This window comes from Eucyclogobius newberryi, unplaced genomic scaffold, assembly GCF_026437365.1.
Source record: "Eucyclogobius newberryi isolate DKJ021-1_F unplaced genomic scaffold, fEucNew1.0.hap1 SCAF_14, whole genome shotgun sequence".
In the NCBI taxonomy this organism is placed as follows: domain Eukaryota; kingdom Metazoa; phylum Chordata; class Actinopteri; order Gobiiformes; family Gobiidae; genus Eucyclogobius; species Eucyclogobius newberryi.
The window spans coordinates 30,823,695-30,840,225 of NW_027315768.1; the positions used below are offsets into that span (position 1 = coordinate 30,823,695).

General features: G+C 40.8%; 1 protein-coding gene across 3 annotated transcripts in view; it reads right to left on the reverse strand.

Annotated features, from left to right (window-relative positions):
* LOC140359961 (inactive dipeptidyl peptidase 10-like) overlaps positions 1 to 16,531 on the reverse strand; it is a 310,263-nt gene that overhangs the window by 114,639 nt on the left and 179,093 nt on the right. For all 3 annotated transcript variants that reach the window (XM_072445245.1, XM_072445242.1, XM_072445243.1), the window contains exons 2-3: positions 6,782 to 6,896; positions 1,378 to 1,473 (exon numbers count right to left, since the gene is read on the reverse strand). In XM_072445245.1, coding sequence (XP_072301346.1) covers positions 1,378 to 1,473; positions 6,782 to 6,896 — 211 coding nt within the window. The remainder of the gene's footprint in view (positions 1 to 1,377; positions 1,474 to 6,781; positions 6,897 to 16,531) is intronic.

Sequence of the window (16,531 nt, forward strand, 5' to 3'; positions counted from 1 at the left end):
CATGTAAATACGACACCATCAGAAAGTTCTGGAGTGGAGGAAAATGCCGACCACCATTATGATGAGGATAATGAATGTCACAGATAAAAGCTATAATTTAGAATTTCCAGAGTCAATTAGTCTGCTTTTCTAATAAAAAGGACGCTTCAAAATTGTTAGTTAGCGTCACAAAAAGTGTCCTTTGTGGTAAATGAGTGGACTAAATCTTTACATATAATCAAAACCAGTTGTAAGTTTGACATTTGTTTGACTGTGTTCAAACCTTAAAAATAAATCCAATAAAGTGTAATAAATTATGATTCGTGTTCAGAAAGAAACTGAAAATGTAGTATGAGCAATTGAAAGGACTAAAGCACTAAATAGCCACTGGAGTCACATGCAAAACTGTGCAAAATGCAAAATGTATCTACTAAAATATAAATCAATCAATGTTGTTTTTGGGAAGGTCGGCAAAATGTGTGGAAAATTGCCAATTATAGCCACAGGCGACAAAAATAACCAGATCACCACGACCTGAATGTGCCCAAATAACCACACTGGCAGAAACACCACAGCCGGACGTGGTGAGTGCTGCCACCTTTGTGGTTTGTACAAGAGCAACTTAGCAAAGAAGGCTCAAATAACACGAAAAAAACAACAATTATTCAAAAAAGTAATATTTGGCATTATACAGATTCTTTGTTTGTAATTTTCCACGCAAATGACAGAACTAGTTCACTATATTCACGTTTTCTAGGACAAATTGTACTTTTCCAAAAATATACCAGGAGATAGGGCAACCTGACAGCTGCATTCAATGAAATATAACTTTCGCCTCACCCAGGTCGAAACAGAACATAAAGTGCTCATAATCATCAAGTACGATCCAAAAGCACGGCGGTGCAGAGGTTAAAACAGTCAATCTAATGGCTACTTTCAAAAGAGACGCCCAGCTTGGCTTACGGTGCATTTAGTCGAGAGGTAAATGCATTTGGAAATAAATGAAGCTTCATCAGCGACGGCAGCAGAAAGCTTTTATCAATGCACATAATAAAAAATCGAGCAGAAATCACAGCCGTCAATCACGCCAAGCCGTCAGTCATGTCAATCAATATTTGAACGTCAAATAACTATTCAAACATAATGCGCAAAACAACCTTGAAACAGACGGCTTATTTTACATCACCTGGCGTCAACAAATTCTGTATCTAACAAGCTATAAAAGCGATGAAATATACATTCTCAAAACTGAACACATCAAAGCCAGTACGTGTCAAAAATCGCTTCGTTTGAATTTACAAGAAGAAAAAAAATCACTTCTATCATGAAAGACTTCCCATTGTACGAGTGAAATCCCATTAGCGTAAGCCGCAGGAGCTAAAGTGTTGGGCCACTCACCATTGATCCATTTCGCCTCCGGGTCGTGAACTTTGAACTCCGGTTTGAATAGGTCCTCCACAGTCAGCTTGGTGTCACTCCCAACCTGATTGTCATCTGCAGAGACAAGATCATGTATCGTAATCAGCATACGCAGCGAGAGATTGCGCGCGGGCGACAAAAAACAGCGCAGAAACGGAAAAAACATCGACAACGGACATCGCTGAAGGACGGGAACGTGCCCGTGGGACTATAAACCAGGACGAAGGGGCCTTTCTACTCGCACGCACACGGGATACTGTCCTGAAGAGGTCGAACTGCAGGTGGAGCTGTCGTGCTGAGAGATAAGAGGACAGCGCTAAAGGGTTTCGGGTTGATGACCAGAAAACGGGGAGAAACACGCCACAGAAAGGCAGAGAGTTGAACCTGAGAGTTGAACCTGCGACCTTCTTGCTGCGAGGCGAGAATGCCATGCCACCGCGGGAGACTGCGAGTGAGAAGTCAAGGCTGTCAGGTGCGAAAAGCAAACAAACCCCGGTCTGAAACCTTTTAGCATATAGTTTAGTTTGTATTCAGCTTATTCAGGAAGTTGCCACAGGGGCTGCTTTTATCTGAGGCTTGTTGTTTTTCTCGGTTGTGTGATATTGCCCATCTCGACAGAAAATAAGTTACACAGACTACAAACCCGTTTTCAAGCCACACTGAGGTTGTTGCATATTTTGACTTGTTGTGCACATGAACATTGTACACAAATCAACCTGCTTTATTTAATGTTTTAGCGGTAAGAGCTTTCTCTAGTTCTCCAAGGAAATGACTTGTATTCTGCTTCAAGGAAATGCAGTAACAATGGAAGTGTGGCTCAGTAGAAGTAAGAAGTAAGAAGAAGTAAAAGTTGTCGGGAGTAATATGTTGAATATTTGAATCAGACTTACCACATCAAATCATCCTTCTCCATTTCTTTTACGTCTAGAGTATTTTAACTTGTCTAAATGTTTAATCTGCCTGGACTGATCAACTGAATTATGGTTGATTAAATCCATAGAGCATAAAGCAAAAGCTTATGAATTTGACCATGATATTGATAAAATGTGTCAAAGAAAAACACAATTAAAGGTCCAGACTAATATTTCCTGGAGCTTCTTGGCGGAGGGTTCAGCGTCAGTGGACACATGACTTTAGAATGGAGTTAGCATTGCATAAACATATGTTTGAGAACGCTTCCCTCATGCCCATATTTGTGTCCTGACTGAACCTGTCCTTATTTTACTACAATTTAGGCTGAGAGCTTTTATTTCAAAGCTTTCATCATTCAAATACATGTTACCATGAAGAGGAAAGCCAGCAATCGGGTAGGATTATGTAAAATAGTAGTAGTTTACAATGGTTTGTAAAGTAAAGTACTTTATTTGTTTTGATACATACTAATTATTCACTTATAAATCTTACTCAAACAAGCATCAATCAAACAAAAATACTTCTCTGAATAAACCATTGCAGTGTATTCTGTTCAATGCAGTGAAGAAAGTTGTACAGAGCAGTACATATGTGAGGCTAAACAGCCACAAGTGACTTTATCAACACAGAAGACACTCGTGTTCAGGACCACAGAGCGCCGTGCACCTACATCTTACGTCACAAACACTTTATTGAATACAGTGAGGTGAAGATTCTAAGCAGGAGAAGAGTTGGTTTGAAAGAGTTAAAAAAGAGAATCCTTCTTTAAACCGAAACAGTGGTTTAAGATTCAACCTTCTGGTTGTATACAATAGTGTCTTGAAACCCTGGAACGGGAGACGCCCGGGGAATTCTGATGCTAATCAGGTACTCTGTGAGGAGGGAGCCAAAGTCAGGTTACAATAGGATGTTGATGGCCCATTACAGGGCTGTTAGAAAACAAACAGCGCAGTCTCAAGTGAAACGAAAAATCAGGAGGTCCCGCCCAGTGGGCAGGGCTTACTCAGAGTAGGATATAAACCTGATTTCCCAGACTTGATTCACAGATTGAGAATGACTCTCGGATGTAGGTCTAAAAACAGTCTAGAAGATGCAACTGAATATTTTCTACAACTCAGCTGTGTAGACACATGATTGACAGCACAATATTGTGCTAAACAAAGAAGCTTTTCTGATTCAGATTCTTTTATGTTATAATTTATGTTATAATTTAGTGCCACCATAAACAGACTAAATCATAATGTATATTTATAAGCTTATTTTTCTTTCATTACACGCGGTAACCTTTTACATCCACACAAACAGATGGAGCAGTTTTGATCCTTCCTCCAATGGCATTTTCATATGTTCATTAACACAATCATTACTGAACCCCATAATCCTGGAGCCGGGCTGAGCGCTGCCCCAGGAAATGTCTCTGTCTCTCTTTTTAATTACGAAACGCCGCGCTTTAGGCCCAACTCTGGAAGAAGTGCCAATTATGGGTGACTGGTGAACAGGACAGCTGCTGTGTGAGAGAGAGGAGGGGAAGGAGAGGGTGAGAAGAGAGAGAGAGGAGGGGAAAGAGAGGGTGAGAAGAGAGAGAGAGGAGGGGAAAGAGAGGGTGAGAAGAGAGAGAGAGGAGGGGAAAGAGAGGGTGAGAAGAGAGAGAGAGAGGAGAGAGAGAGAGGGAAGGGAGAGAGAGGAGGGGAAGGAGAGGGTGAGAAGAGAGAGAGAGGAGGGGAAAGAGAGGGTGAGAAGAGAGAGAGAGGAGGGGAAAGAGAGGGTGAGAAGAGAGAGAGAGAGGAGAGAGAGAGAGGGAAGGGAGAGAGAGGAGGGGAAGGAGAGGGTGAGAAGAGAGAGAGAGGAGGGGAAAGAGAGGGTGAGAAGAGAGAGAGAGAGGAGAGAGAGAGAGGGAAGGGAGAGAGGAGGGGAAGGAGAGGGTGAGAAGAGAGAGGAGAGGAGGGAAAGGAGAGGGTGAGAAGAGAGAGAGAGAGAGGAGTGGAAGGAGAGGGTGAGAAGGGAGAGAGAGAGAGTGGAGAGGAAGGAGAGGGTGAGAGGAGAGAGGGAGGGAAGGAGAGGGTGAGAAGAGAGAGGGAGGGAGAGGAGAGAGAGGGAAGGGAAGGGAGAGAGAGGAGGGGAAGGAGAGGGTGAGAAGAGAGAGAGAGAGAGTGGAGAGGAAGGAGAGGGTGAGAGGAGAGAGGGAGGGAAGGAGAGGGTGAGAAGAGAGAGGAAGGGAGAGGAGAGAGAGAGGGAGAGAGGGGAAGGAGAGGGTGAGAAGAGAGAGGGAGAGGAGAGAGAGGGAAGAGAGAGAGAGGAGGGGAAGGAGAGGGTGAGAAGTGAGAGAGAGGGAGGAGGGGAAGGAGAGGGTGAGAAGAGAGAGAGAGGGAAGAGAGAGAGGAGGGGGAGGAGAGGGTGAGAAGAGAGAGAGGAGGGGAAGGAGAGGGTGAGAAGAGAGAGAGAGGAGAGAGAGGGAAGAGAGAGAAGGGGGAGGAGAGGGTGAGAAGAGAGAGGAGAGGAAGGAGAGGGTGAGAAGAGAGAGAGAGGAGGGGAAGGAGAGGATGAGAAGAGAGAGAGAGAGAGGGAAGAGAGAGAGGAGGGGAAGGAGAGGATGAGAAGAGAGAGAGAGAGAGGGAAGAGAGAGAGGAGGGGAAGGAGAGGATGAGAAGAGAGAGAGAGAGAGGGAAGAGAGAGAGGAGGGGAAGGAGAGGGTGAGAAGAGAGAGGGAGAGGGGGAGAGAGAGAGAGGAGGGGGAGGAGAGGGTGAGAGGAGAGGGGGAGAGGGAAGAGAGAGATAGGAGGGGAAGGAGGGGGTGAGAAGAGAGAGGGAGAGGGGGAGAGAGGGAAGGAGAGGGTGAGAAGAGGGAGAGAGGAGAGAGAGAGGGAAGAGAGAGAGAGGAAGGATAGGGTGAGAAGAGAGAGGAGAGGGGGAGAGGGAAGAGAGAGAGAGGAGGGGAAGGAGAAGGTGAGAAGAGAGAGAGAGAGAGAGGAGAGAGAGGGATAGGAGGGGAAGGAGAGGGTGAGAAGAAAGGGAGAAGGGAGAGAGAAGCGAGTGGGACAGGAGATAGTTAGAAGAGAGAGAGAGAGTGAGCGGAAAGACAAGCTGAGAGAGGGAGCAAAATAGGAAAGTGAGAAGAGGAGAGAAAAATGATAACTTAGAGAGAGGAGCGGGAGAAAGGGGTAAAGCATGAGGCAGAGAGGAGAGGAAAGATGGAGAGAAGAGAGAGGAAACAGAGGTGCAGAGAAGTGAGGAAAACGGAGGGAGAAAATCACGAGAGAAGAAGACGAGAGCGAATGCAAGAGAAGAAGAGGAGGAACAGAGGGAGAGAGGAAATGAAAAGAAGAAAGAGAGAATAGAGAGAGAGTGTTTGTTTATGAAGTGATGGAGGTCTAACGAAGCGTGGGGGCCTCTGTGGAGCACCGGGGGCCCACGTTTTCTACACTTTCCCCAGCAAATACAGACAAGACGAAACGGGGCGCGCGCAGTGACCGTCGATGAATCCCATTACTGTTTTTGACCCGAAAATGTGATCGGAGTGACGAGTTTACGAATATTATAATGCGAAGTAGCTCAATACACGATTAACGTTTATTTGACTCATAAAACCCCCACGAGGTCTCGACTGACGACGTTTGCCCGTGTATTTCTGTGAGGATTGATGTTGTCTATCAGAGGTGGGTGTAAAGTACATAACCATGACAACGACGACTTCAACACCTATGTATTACTATTGTGTTGTGTGTGTCTTAATGGGAAACTAACATATGATTATTATTAAACTGGATAAATATGTTGTACACAAAACTTACTCCCATTACGTAATACAATATACAACTACATTGAAGTACGTTTGATGCATACTGTGGAATAATACACGCGATGCTCTGACATAGACAAGCGCCATCGTAAAAGTTACATAATGCGCCTTTAAAGGACACGTTTTGCGTTCAGCTTTGAACCATGTTGTAATATTGTTCCTCATCAAAAACATACTTGTACTTCACTTGTACTTCGCTTCATTCACAAATATTTGATGCATCCTGTTGGTGAGGTCCTCTCCCGCTGAGCCTCAGAAAACACGGCGGTTTCAAATGTCTCGGGAGTGTGACGTAAACGACAGAAAGGTCTCCCGCGCCGGGTGAAAGTCCGTAAAAGTGTCGGCGGATTCGTTCAGAGCAATTCCCGCGATATCAAATTACGATAATTATGACGTCGTTAGCATGTCTGGGCGAGCTAGGATTTTCTCTGTTTCATCGCGGTAATTCCCTCTGATGCCAGTAGATGGAGTGTTAGCACAAATCCTGGACATAATGGAACGCCCGACTGATAGAAAATAATGTGAGTTTTTAGTAGAAACATAATTTTAAGTAAAAAAAAAAAACGTAGTCTACGTGTTGAAACGTCATGGACACAGAGTGAATGCCTAAATGTATAGTAGTCGTATATAGTAGAGCCAGAGGACGGGCGCGGTGCATGATGGGCGTGGCCGTACCTTCAGTCAGAAGGATGACGGACATGGTGATGAGCGAGCACACCACCAGGATGACCAGCAGAGCGATGGCGATGCCCTTCCAGTTCCTCTGAGGAGGACTCACTCCGCCAAGGTCCTGAGAACAGACAAGACTCACGTTAGAAGAGCGGAGGGCTGTACAGTAGTTATTTTAAACTCTATATCGAGAATAAAAAAGCACAATAAAGCGTAATTTTACACTCTGTATCGATAATAACAATGCACAATATACCGTCATTTCAAACTCTGTATTGATAATAAAAATGCACAATAAACTGTCATTTTAAACTCTATATTGATAATAAAAATGCACAATAAACCGTCATTTTAAAGTCTATATCGATAATAAAAATGCACAATAAACCGTCATTTTAAAGTCTATATCGATAATAAAAATGCACAATAAACCGTCATTTTAAACTCTATATTGATAATAAAAATGCACAATAAACCATCATTTTAAACTCTATATTGATAATAAAAATGCACAATAAACCGTCATTTTAAAGTCTATATCGATAATAAAAATGCACAATAAACCGTCATTTTAAACTCTATATTGATAATAAAAATGCACAATAAACCATCATTTTAAACTCTATATCGATAATAAAATTCACAATAAACCGTCATTTTAAACTCTATATTGATAATAAAAATGCACAATAAACCGTCATTTTAAACTCTATATCGATAATAAAAATGCACAATAAACCGTCATTTTAAACTCTATATCGATAATAAAAATGCACAATAAACTGTCATTTCAAACACAAGATTATAGCACTCTCTTTATGTTACCATGTGTTCTTCATATAGTTCTGATAAACCTCAAGCTCATTCTAAAACCTTGATTCTGTTTTGTTTATGTGATATTTTAATTGATTATGTTTGTTCAAGTGAGTATCTAGTTTTGATCATAGTTTTTGAATCGATTAGTATCTGGTATTTGATACGTTTGACAATCCGACATAACAATTTTACATTTTTGATAATAAATTCCTTATGACTGAATCCAAACCTTACACTTTTTAGATCATCATTAATTATTTTGACAACGAAAATGACATTCAATATTTGCAGAAAATAATATCACAACAGGGCTTCACAACATTTTCAGAATTGACAAAAAATAATAAGATTGATATTAATATTCCACTTGAACCTACAGATACACCATTCTTATAATAATAAAAACATGCCGTCTTACACAAGTTGCTAATACTAAAAGATATATATATATATTTAAAAGCTACAGTTGTAGAATGGAATAATGTTAAATTTCCCTGTAACTTTTCTAGTGGAGCCTTTTCTTAATTTTAACAATAACAATAAAACAGTAATTTAACTAATTCAATGCATGTTTAATTGGACGACTCCAGGTAAAGCATCTCCATGGAGCTGTTGATTAAGTTGATTAACTTAAAAACTCTCGTCTCATTTACGGCCAAATCTATAATGAAATACGTGAACACATTTGGCAATTGCTTCTCTCCAACATTTTAAAATAACCTTCTTTGAGTTTACTGTACATTATTTATCCATAGCAGCTCTTTTTGACCCTGAATATTCATTGTAAAGAAACAGAACAGGAGGAAATCCTTGTGCATTCAAGTGTCTCTGTCCAGAAGGTCACACATCCCATAACAAATGACTATTGTACAAACAGCACTGCTTTTTACCTCTCAAGTTCAGGCCCTGACCTTTCCCATGGCAGCTTTAACCTCGGCGCTAAAGCCTTTGCATAACTTAAATACGCAGATCTGCCGATGTCACGGTAAAGCTCACACAGCCAATCTTCATACAGTCTCTGCTTAACACGGAACAGGTTATGCCGTTCAGGCGCATTCTGGATAAAGAGCTTTGCACGTCGTCAGCTTAAAGTCAGCCCGGTCCTTTTGCACTCCGTATATTAACGAGACTGTGTGCAGATGACGGGCCGAGAGGCATAGTTCAGACGAGATCGAGCGAAAATAAATAAAGGATGAGAAGAAAATAAGGAGATGTGGAATCATGGGTGAAGTTTTTCCTTCTAGAGTCATTAAAATGTCTTGATTTTCTAAACAGCGTCCAGATTTATAATAACTATGCGTATTCCTGCCGTGATAAAGTATGAACAAAGACTGAATTAATCATGAATAATTAGTTTATTAAGCATGTTTCAGCCTTAGGAATGACAAAACTAATACTCTAACTTATCTTATTCCTTACCCTAACCTTAAATAACTAGTTACTAAGCCTGAATCATGCTTAATATCAATTGATTGGTTTATGAATTGAGTCATTGTTCATGCTTTGTTAAGGTAAATTAAGGTGTAGTTGTTATAAAGTGGAAACAAATCATACAATGTCCTCTTCAGTTCAGAAACTCATTGAATAACATTTTTAAATTCCCATTTTGGAAATCTTTGCATTAAATATTTCTAAATTCCACAGTGGGCAGGACAAAATTATTATTTTTTATTTGTTTTAATTGATTGGTCATGCTTTTTAAATCCATCTTTCTTAATTGAAAAAAAAAAAAAAAAAATTGACAAAAAGATCTAATTTGCGATTTATGTTGAATAATTCTGTTTAAAGTTGTCATTTTAAACATGTCCAGAAGAATTGAATGAGCTGACAATAAGAACCATTGTGTGTATTTCATGTTTGTGCAGAATAAACCTGATGATTTAGTTATTTGTGGAGGAACTGACGGTACAAATTCTAATTAATCTTTCAGACCTAGAAACAAGACAGACTTTTAATCAAAAAAATAATCTAAATTTTCCCTCCAAAGTCTGAACCCTGCTCCAAACCACACGCTTTTCCTGACGAAGGATTTACTGGAGAGCTCGCGATTAAAAAGCCCCAAGCCTCAATCTCAACTTGATTAAATTTCCATTAATTGAGCCGCACATTCCACACATTCCGCCTTTCGTTTTTCAAAGCTGCCGTCTCAAGTGTGGTAAAATGTTCTGTTTGAGTGTTCGTGGGCAGGATTCATCCGCTCCATGCCATTTGAACAGCTCATGCGCATTAGCTGTGATAACCCAAATTCAACTTCACTGGTAGACATTTCTTCCTCCTTCCGAAGCGCCTTCTGGTCTCAATTACCCACAATACCCTGCAGGTGAGCAACAGTGATTACTCGCCACCAGTGCGCTGTGCTAGTCTTTGAGGGGCTGGAAGGGGCAGGAACAATTGACAATTTCCAATTACACCCGAGATGTGCTGTAAAATGGAACGTAATTCACAGCTAAGATTCACTCAGACCGGCGATTTGATAAAATGACATGGAGGAAGAGGTCGTTTTTTTTCTTTTTGGGACTCTGAGTGTGGCAAGCGGACGGATGAGACTATAGTAAGCTTTGTTTTGCATGTCACAGTGGTCAAGAAAACCCCAAAAAAGCTCATGCTGCAGCGACAAGTGACCACGAACATGGGACCCACACCCTGCACTGCTTTAGGCACCGGTTCAAGGGTACTTTGAGTCAGCCCGGTCATTCACGTACTGTATTTAATCATTTTAATCATGGTATACGATTGTTCCCTCATCACAAACACACCAGAAGGCTGTTGAATGAAGCTGCATTAGTGGATTAGTAGGATAACCCGGGTTTGGCCGTACTACGGGAGGAAACGCATTAGCAACGGCGCATATTCATCAATGCGCACGGATTTATAGAGAATTAATGATATTTATACACTCTTAGGATGTAACAACAGGCGCATTATCTTGACTCATACTGTATTACTCTAAATACAAGTGTCGTTCATTCTGATTCCGTCCATGGCGCTGTATCTTATGTTATTCATGACTTTAGCACATTTTAGTTTTAGTCTGTATTATTGATGAAGAGGCCGACTCCACGTGAACGCAGCGCCGCAGCTTCCTTTGGATTATAATGAGTTGTGAAGCTTTCGTAGAACCCCTCATCCAGACACGCTCATGTCTGGGTAAGAGACACTTATTATCCAGGGTGAGTTCAACCAGCTTCTTAGTAGAGTATAGTTCATAGCATATTGTATTTAGCTCCATTCATGTTTGTTTAATTAATCCTATTGTATTTGCAAAGTCGTCTCCCTTCAAGCCTCACAAAAAAAGAGTAAAAAAAAGCTTCAAATATCACAGAATAATGACAACAAAGGGAGCGTGAATGCAGCTGAAGTGAATGACTGACCAAAATGTTAATGAGCGAACTGACTAATAAAATAAAATAATAAAGTAATGTGTGTAATGCATTCTAAAACATGAGATGCCAATGCAAAGGTACTAAAGGGCATGTGTAAACACAAGAGTAACATTGAAATTAAAACCATGACATGCAAAGGGTCTTAATGAACCAGACAAACTCAAATGAAATCACGCCTTCTGAGCACTGATGGCTGTGTTTTACAGGATGGTACTTTTCACCTCCGTCCTGATGGAAGCACTTGAAACTCATCACAAAGAGGATTGCAGTCATTTATTTATTTATTTTTTTCCAAATGGACTCAACCAGGGTCTGAACCTGCCGAGTATAAAGAGTCACAGGATGAAGTCGAGACTCCCCAGCTCAGCTCATATCCCATTTACCACCTGGTTCAGACTGTTTTTGCTTTTTAAGAGACGAGTTACCAAACCATGAAACAAGGCATAACTATAAAACCAATTCAATAACAACAAGATTTTGTCAAGGCGACAATTTCCTAAAGCCGACTGCACGACTTTTGACGAAAGATTTCTGATAGTGGGGAAGAGTGTGGCTCAAAATCGTGGGTCAAAACCTGAACAAGACGATATCTCCCCATTTGCCTTTCTTAAATCGACTTTTATGAATGTGAAAACGCCGCGAGCATGTGGCGCTAGCTTCAGCTACAAGAGCGGTGACCACACAAAGCCCAGAGCCTGATGTTCGCTCAGACATTCTTTGGTCGGAGCCAAGACCGATCGTGTAAACCACGTCACACCGTATTCTGTCTTGTACGACACCTTCTAAGTCTCGTAAGGCGGCCAAAACTGCACAGTAGACACCCGGCTTTAAACTAAACAAGCACAATTGGCCTTAAGCACTCAAGAGTTTATGTTGAGAACAAATTGCCCTTTATGGGAACGATAATGTTACAAATGCGATGCAAACAGAAAAGCAACATTTCCAAGCATAAGCAGAATACGACTCCTATAGTTTCTACAGATTCTGGAACAAAATACACTGCTTCAGCACTGCACTTATAAAATAATAATCGTACAAATACATAATTAGGTTTGTCAACAGTCAATGTATCAAGAATGGACCTCTGATTAGGGGGGAAAGGCCTCCTGCATCTTCCTTTACCATTTTGGGATTAAAATCCACACAGATATGAACATAGCAGCCCCAGACGTGACCGTAAAAGCAATTATTGTGTAAAGGTTATCAACAAGTGCACAAACTAAGCTATTCACAAGTTTCAGCTGACTTTTGACCATTTAAAAGACAGAATATTTTGGAGAAACTGTCCGGTCCAGGAATCATTTATGTTGAGGGACCAGAGTCTCAAAGTGGACGTTTTTCGCATTCTTGTGGCTTGCTTTTGGTGACCTCGGGATTCATTTTTCACATTTTTTCACGTCTACTTTGGGAAAAACGACACTATATTGTCAACTCCGGGACGACAGTAAATAAATGAAGCGCTTAGACAAGGTTAAGGCAGCGCTAACGGAGCCGTGCGTGTATATCGAGAACACAATTTGACCCCGAAACAAGTCTTTTGACGGTTTATGGAAGACATCCCCTTAATACAGGATTAACGGAACAACTCCAGGTGTATTCACGATGCGACGGCAACAACACAACACGGTCAAGAGCTCCAAAAAAGTGAATTTTGCGTAGTATTATGTCCTTTAACCCCAGCGCCAATGAGTCCAAACTGGCAGCGCCATCGCATTTATGTCCATCGGCTTTCTCTTGATTAACTGTGTTCCGTCATCGTAACTGTCTCTTCTTGTCACTTTCCTTTGCGGACACATTACATGGCTGCCGTTCTCAATAATTCATCACTGCCTTACTTAGAGCCCTCAGCAGAGCCACAGAGTGATCTATTATGAAGATGCGGGCCGCTGCTCATTTCATTAATGGACAAAAGCCTGGCCTGTCCTTGAACACCATCAGAAAGCACAAATTGCCCTTCTGCCGGCACGCCAGAGTCTTTTCTCTCACAATTTTCATGCCCAAATTTCCCTCGATTAGCGCCTTTGCAGTCATCATCCCCAATTTATTAAGTCAATTATGTGCAATGATCGGAGCGCTGAGGAATTTTGTGAACTACTGAGTCTGTTGATTATTATTGTGGGGTTTGACGGGCGAATGTATAACAGAGCGAGTGGGCTGTTTAAATGATGATTACGGCTTCATCGGGAAGTGTGAAATATAAAGGTCAAACGCGTGTGTTCTGCAAAGTGGTCGCTAAAACAGGATCTTAGTAAATGCATAAAAGCAGGTGCGATGCAACAAACGTGAATACAACTCCGGGTACTGTGGTTTACACGATGGAGCGACGTTTTAAAGCTAAAATTCAAGTGAAAAACACATTTAGAAAGACATGTGCATGACATTTCAATCATCTGATAAGTCCAGAAATCAGGTATGATCAGATTTGAGTGTGCGTGTAAACAAAGCCAGTGTTAGCCCTTTACAATGTTTATTCATCAAAGGAATTGTCTGTATGAAGAAACAAAATACAATCAAATGATGTGTTAAAAAAATGGCATGGTCGTCAACTAACATGACGAGACACTGCCCGGTTCAAGGTTCTTCTTACACTGTAACCAAGCTGTATTTAAATGTGGCATTAAAGGCTAAATATTACACTGTACACTGGCAGCATCTTAGCTCCTTATTTGTGGAGAGCATCTGAAATACACACTAAAGATTCCTGCCAGTAATGCAGCTGGAAAACAGCCTTTGTACCCGAAAGCAAACTACAAAGTCTCTACATATATTTAGTGTCGGCGTCTTCAAATCCAGCTCAGTCCAATCGAGAAAACCTCAAAGGGAAAATGTGCAATATAGAGCCATGATTGTCAGAGAGAAAATTTGCTTTTTGAATTGATGTGCTATTGTGTGGAGGAGAATGGTGCGTGGAAAGGATGCAATTTTATTTAAAAGCATTTTAGTCATGAATGCGTAAACTGATTGGCTTAAGTGAAGAGTCCTTGGTACAACATTTGAAGATAAAATACATGATGAGTGCCCTCACCAAAGACAGAATGAACTTGATTTAAATCAAAAACCTTTCACGCCCAGTACCAGTTATAAAATAAATGTGGTTTTCTGAGTACGACCAGATCTGAGACCGATCCCAAGTCTAAACTAGGTCTAAAACAGGTTTAGAACTAAAGCCTGACTTACCAGCTGTAAACAAGGACTAACCCAAAGAAGCAACTTTTAAACACATTTTATAACATTTACTCACAGGTAAGAAATACTGGGCAAGATCACAAATTCATGCAGGACTATATTTGTATAAATATAATCCACTTGTTAATTGTCCAATTAATATTATTTTGGGATTTTTCAAAAAAATACTTTCTAATTGTCAATAATAAGCTTTTTTTTTTTTTTTTTTTATGGAGAGGCCAATCCTGGTTTGGATCTTTTTAGATTTGAACTAAAACTATTAAAAGTATGTCTGTAAAAGTATGTATATTATGGAAAATAATACTGAGAGACAAAATAAAAAATAATTGAAAACTGTGATCAATCAATAGATACATTTTGTCATGTCGCCCAACATACAAGTCACAAACCATTATACTATGCAAAAACTCACTTTCTATTAGTTAGTATCAGTACAACTTGTGACTAAAGTGATGCAGATATATGAGCCTCAGAGCATAATTTGCTAAATATAAAGTCCTTTTTCAAGTTTTCAGGGAATTGGAAACAACACTTTTCATGTATCATAAAGATGACTTAGTGGCACAAAGTGTTTTTCATCTTTTTCCTTTAATCTTTCTGGCCAAAGATGGAGCCAATGACAGCAGCAGATTAAGCACAACCTGGAGATTAGAATCAGGGGAGGAAAAAAAACACATTTTGGCCAAAGATAATGACTCGGGCAGTCATGCTATGAGACTGGCCTTGTGTTTTTGTAGCGATTAATCCCTGAAATGTCCTTATTGTCCATCAAATCCCTTTGCAGCAGGAGTTGCTTCAGCATTGCGGAGGTGTGGCGCGAGCAGATGGAGCCTGTGTTCCTCTTGTTCTCTCAAAGTCTGCTGTGAATTTACAGAAATAGTCGATCTACGTGGCCTTAAGCGAGCGGCTCCACCCCGGTCTCCAGATGGCGTCGCGTTGACACCGGCCAATAAATACATTTGATACTCACTCGTTCTATGCAGTAAACAGATACTTAGCGCTGAGGCTAGTGGAGATGGCAAAGGTGCAGCTCGGTTTCAAAGCAATGGTATCAAATCAAAATCATCAATTATTCAGCAGCAAATATAATAGTGTTGCCGACAACCCGCGATGGCCAATTCGACGGGTTGGATTTCACTGACGAACGTGGGTTAATTAAGCAGCACCTGTTATTAGATATACTCTATGCGCAGGGGTGTCCAAACTTTTTTTCACCAAGGGCCGCATTTTGAAACTTAAACGGGGGCCACAAACAACTTGACAATGTCGAATTTGTTGAATGACAAAGTGAATCATTCGAAATTTTGCATTTGATGTAATCGCGATGAGCCTCCACACCTTTAATTAGACCTAGAACATTAATATTAGGTTGGTATAACATCAATATGGCTGAATTTTCCCAATTTCACAGTGAAAAGTACTGCTTTTTGTTGTTTGGGCCGACATAGCAGGAAGCTGGAGGGCCAACAAAAATTGGTCTGAGGGCCGCATTTGGCCCCGGGCCCTAGTTTGGACATGCCTGCTCTATGGTGTTCATTTTCAAAAACATTAAGATTTATCGTTATTAATTATTTTAAACCACTTTGGACACCTACGTATTGCTATGTCATGTAGTATAACTGGAAGATGCATTAAAGTTGTCAAATGTGTGCATGTATTTGTGCAATAAGTGTCCCTGCTGAAGCCAATAAGTCTGTTAAGGTTATAAATAATAGCGGCTGCATTAATGTTGCAGAGCTGCGTGGATAATTAGGCAATTTCAAGGTTTAATCGCCACAGAAACATAGATAAATCTTGGCTCAAGTTGTACAATAACTAATAGAATGTGAGCTGTTATATATTGTTGTAATGGTTTTCTGACTTTTGAATGGCAAACAGTTAATACAGTGTGTAATGACTGCTGCGCACAACTCATTTTACATCTATTAAATGTGCATTATGTAACTTTCTGTTGGGGGGTTTGGGATTTAAAAATCAACACCCCAATTAAAAGGTATTTTAATAGCTCGAGATAGTACTACAAAACTCATGCTTCCGTTCTGTGAGCGGGCTCGTCTCTCCACAGATCTGACCTGTAACTTGGGCTGGTGGTGGGTCAGAAACATAGTGGACCTGACCTCCACCAAACACACGATGACATGCAAATATTGCACCTCTGACGGTTATTTGTATTTAAAGAGTGAGTTAATGTGAGTAATGTGGCTTCTCCTCCCTCGCACCGACACCTTTTCTACTGAACGTGAAAGGTTTTTAACAAAAAGCTCTGCAGAGGATGAAATACTGGACTGTAGAGAGTTCCAGACACACAACGATCTGTTCTCACGACATGACGACCAGTGTTATGTTAAATATCTGTCAGTATTATGTCAAA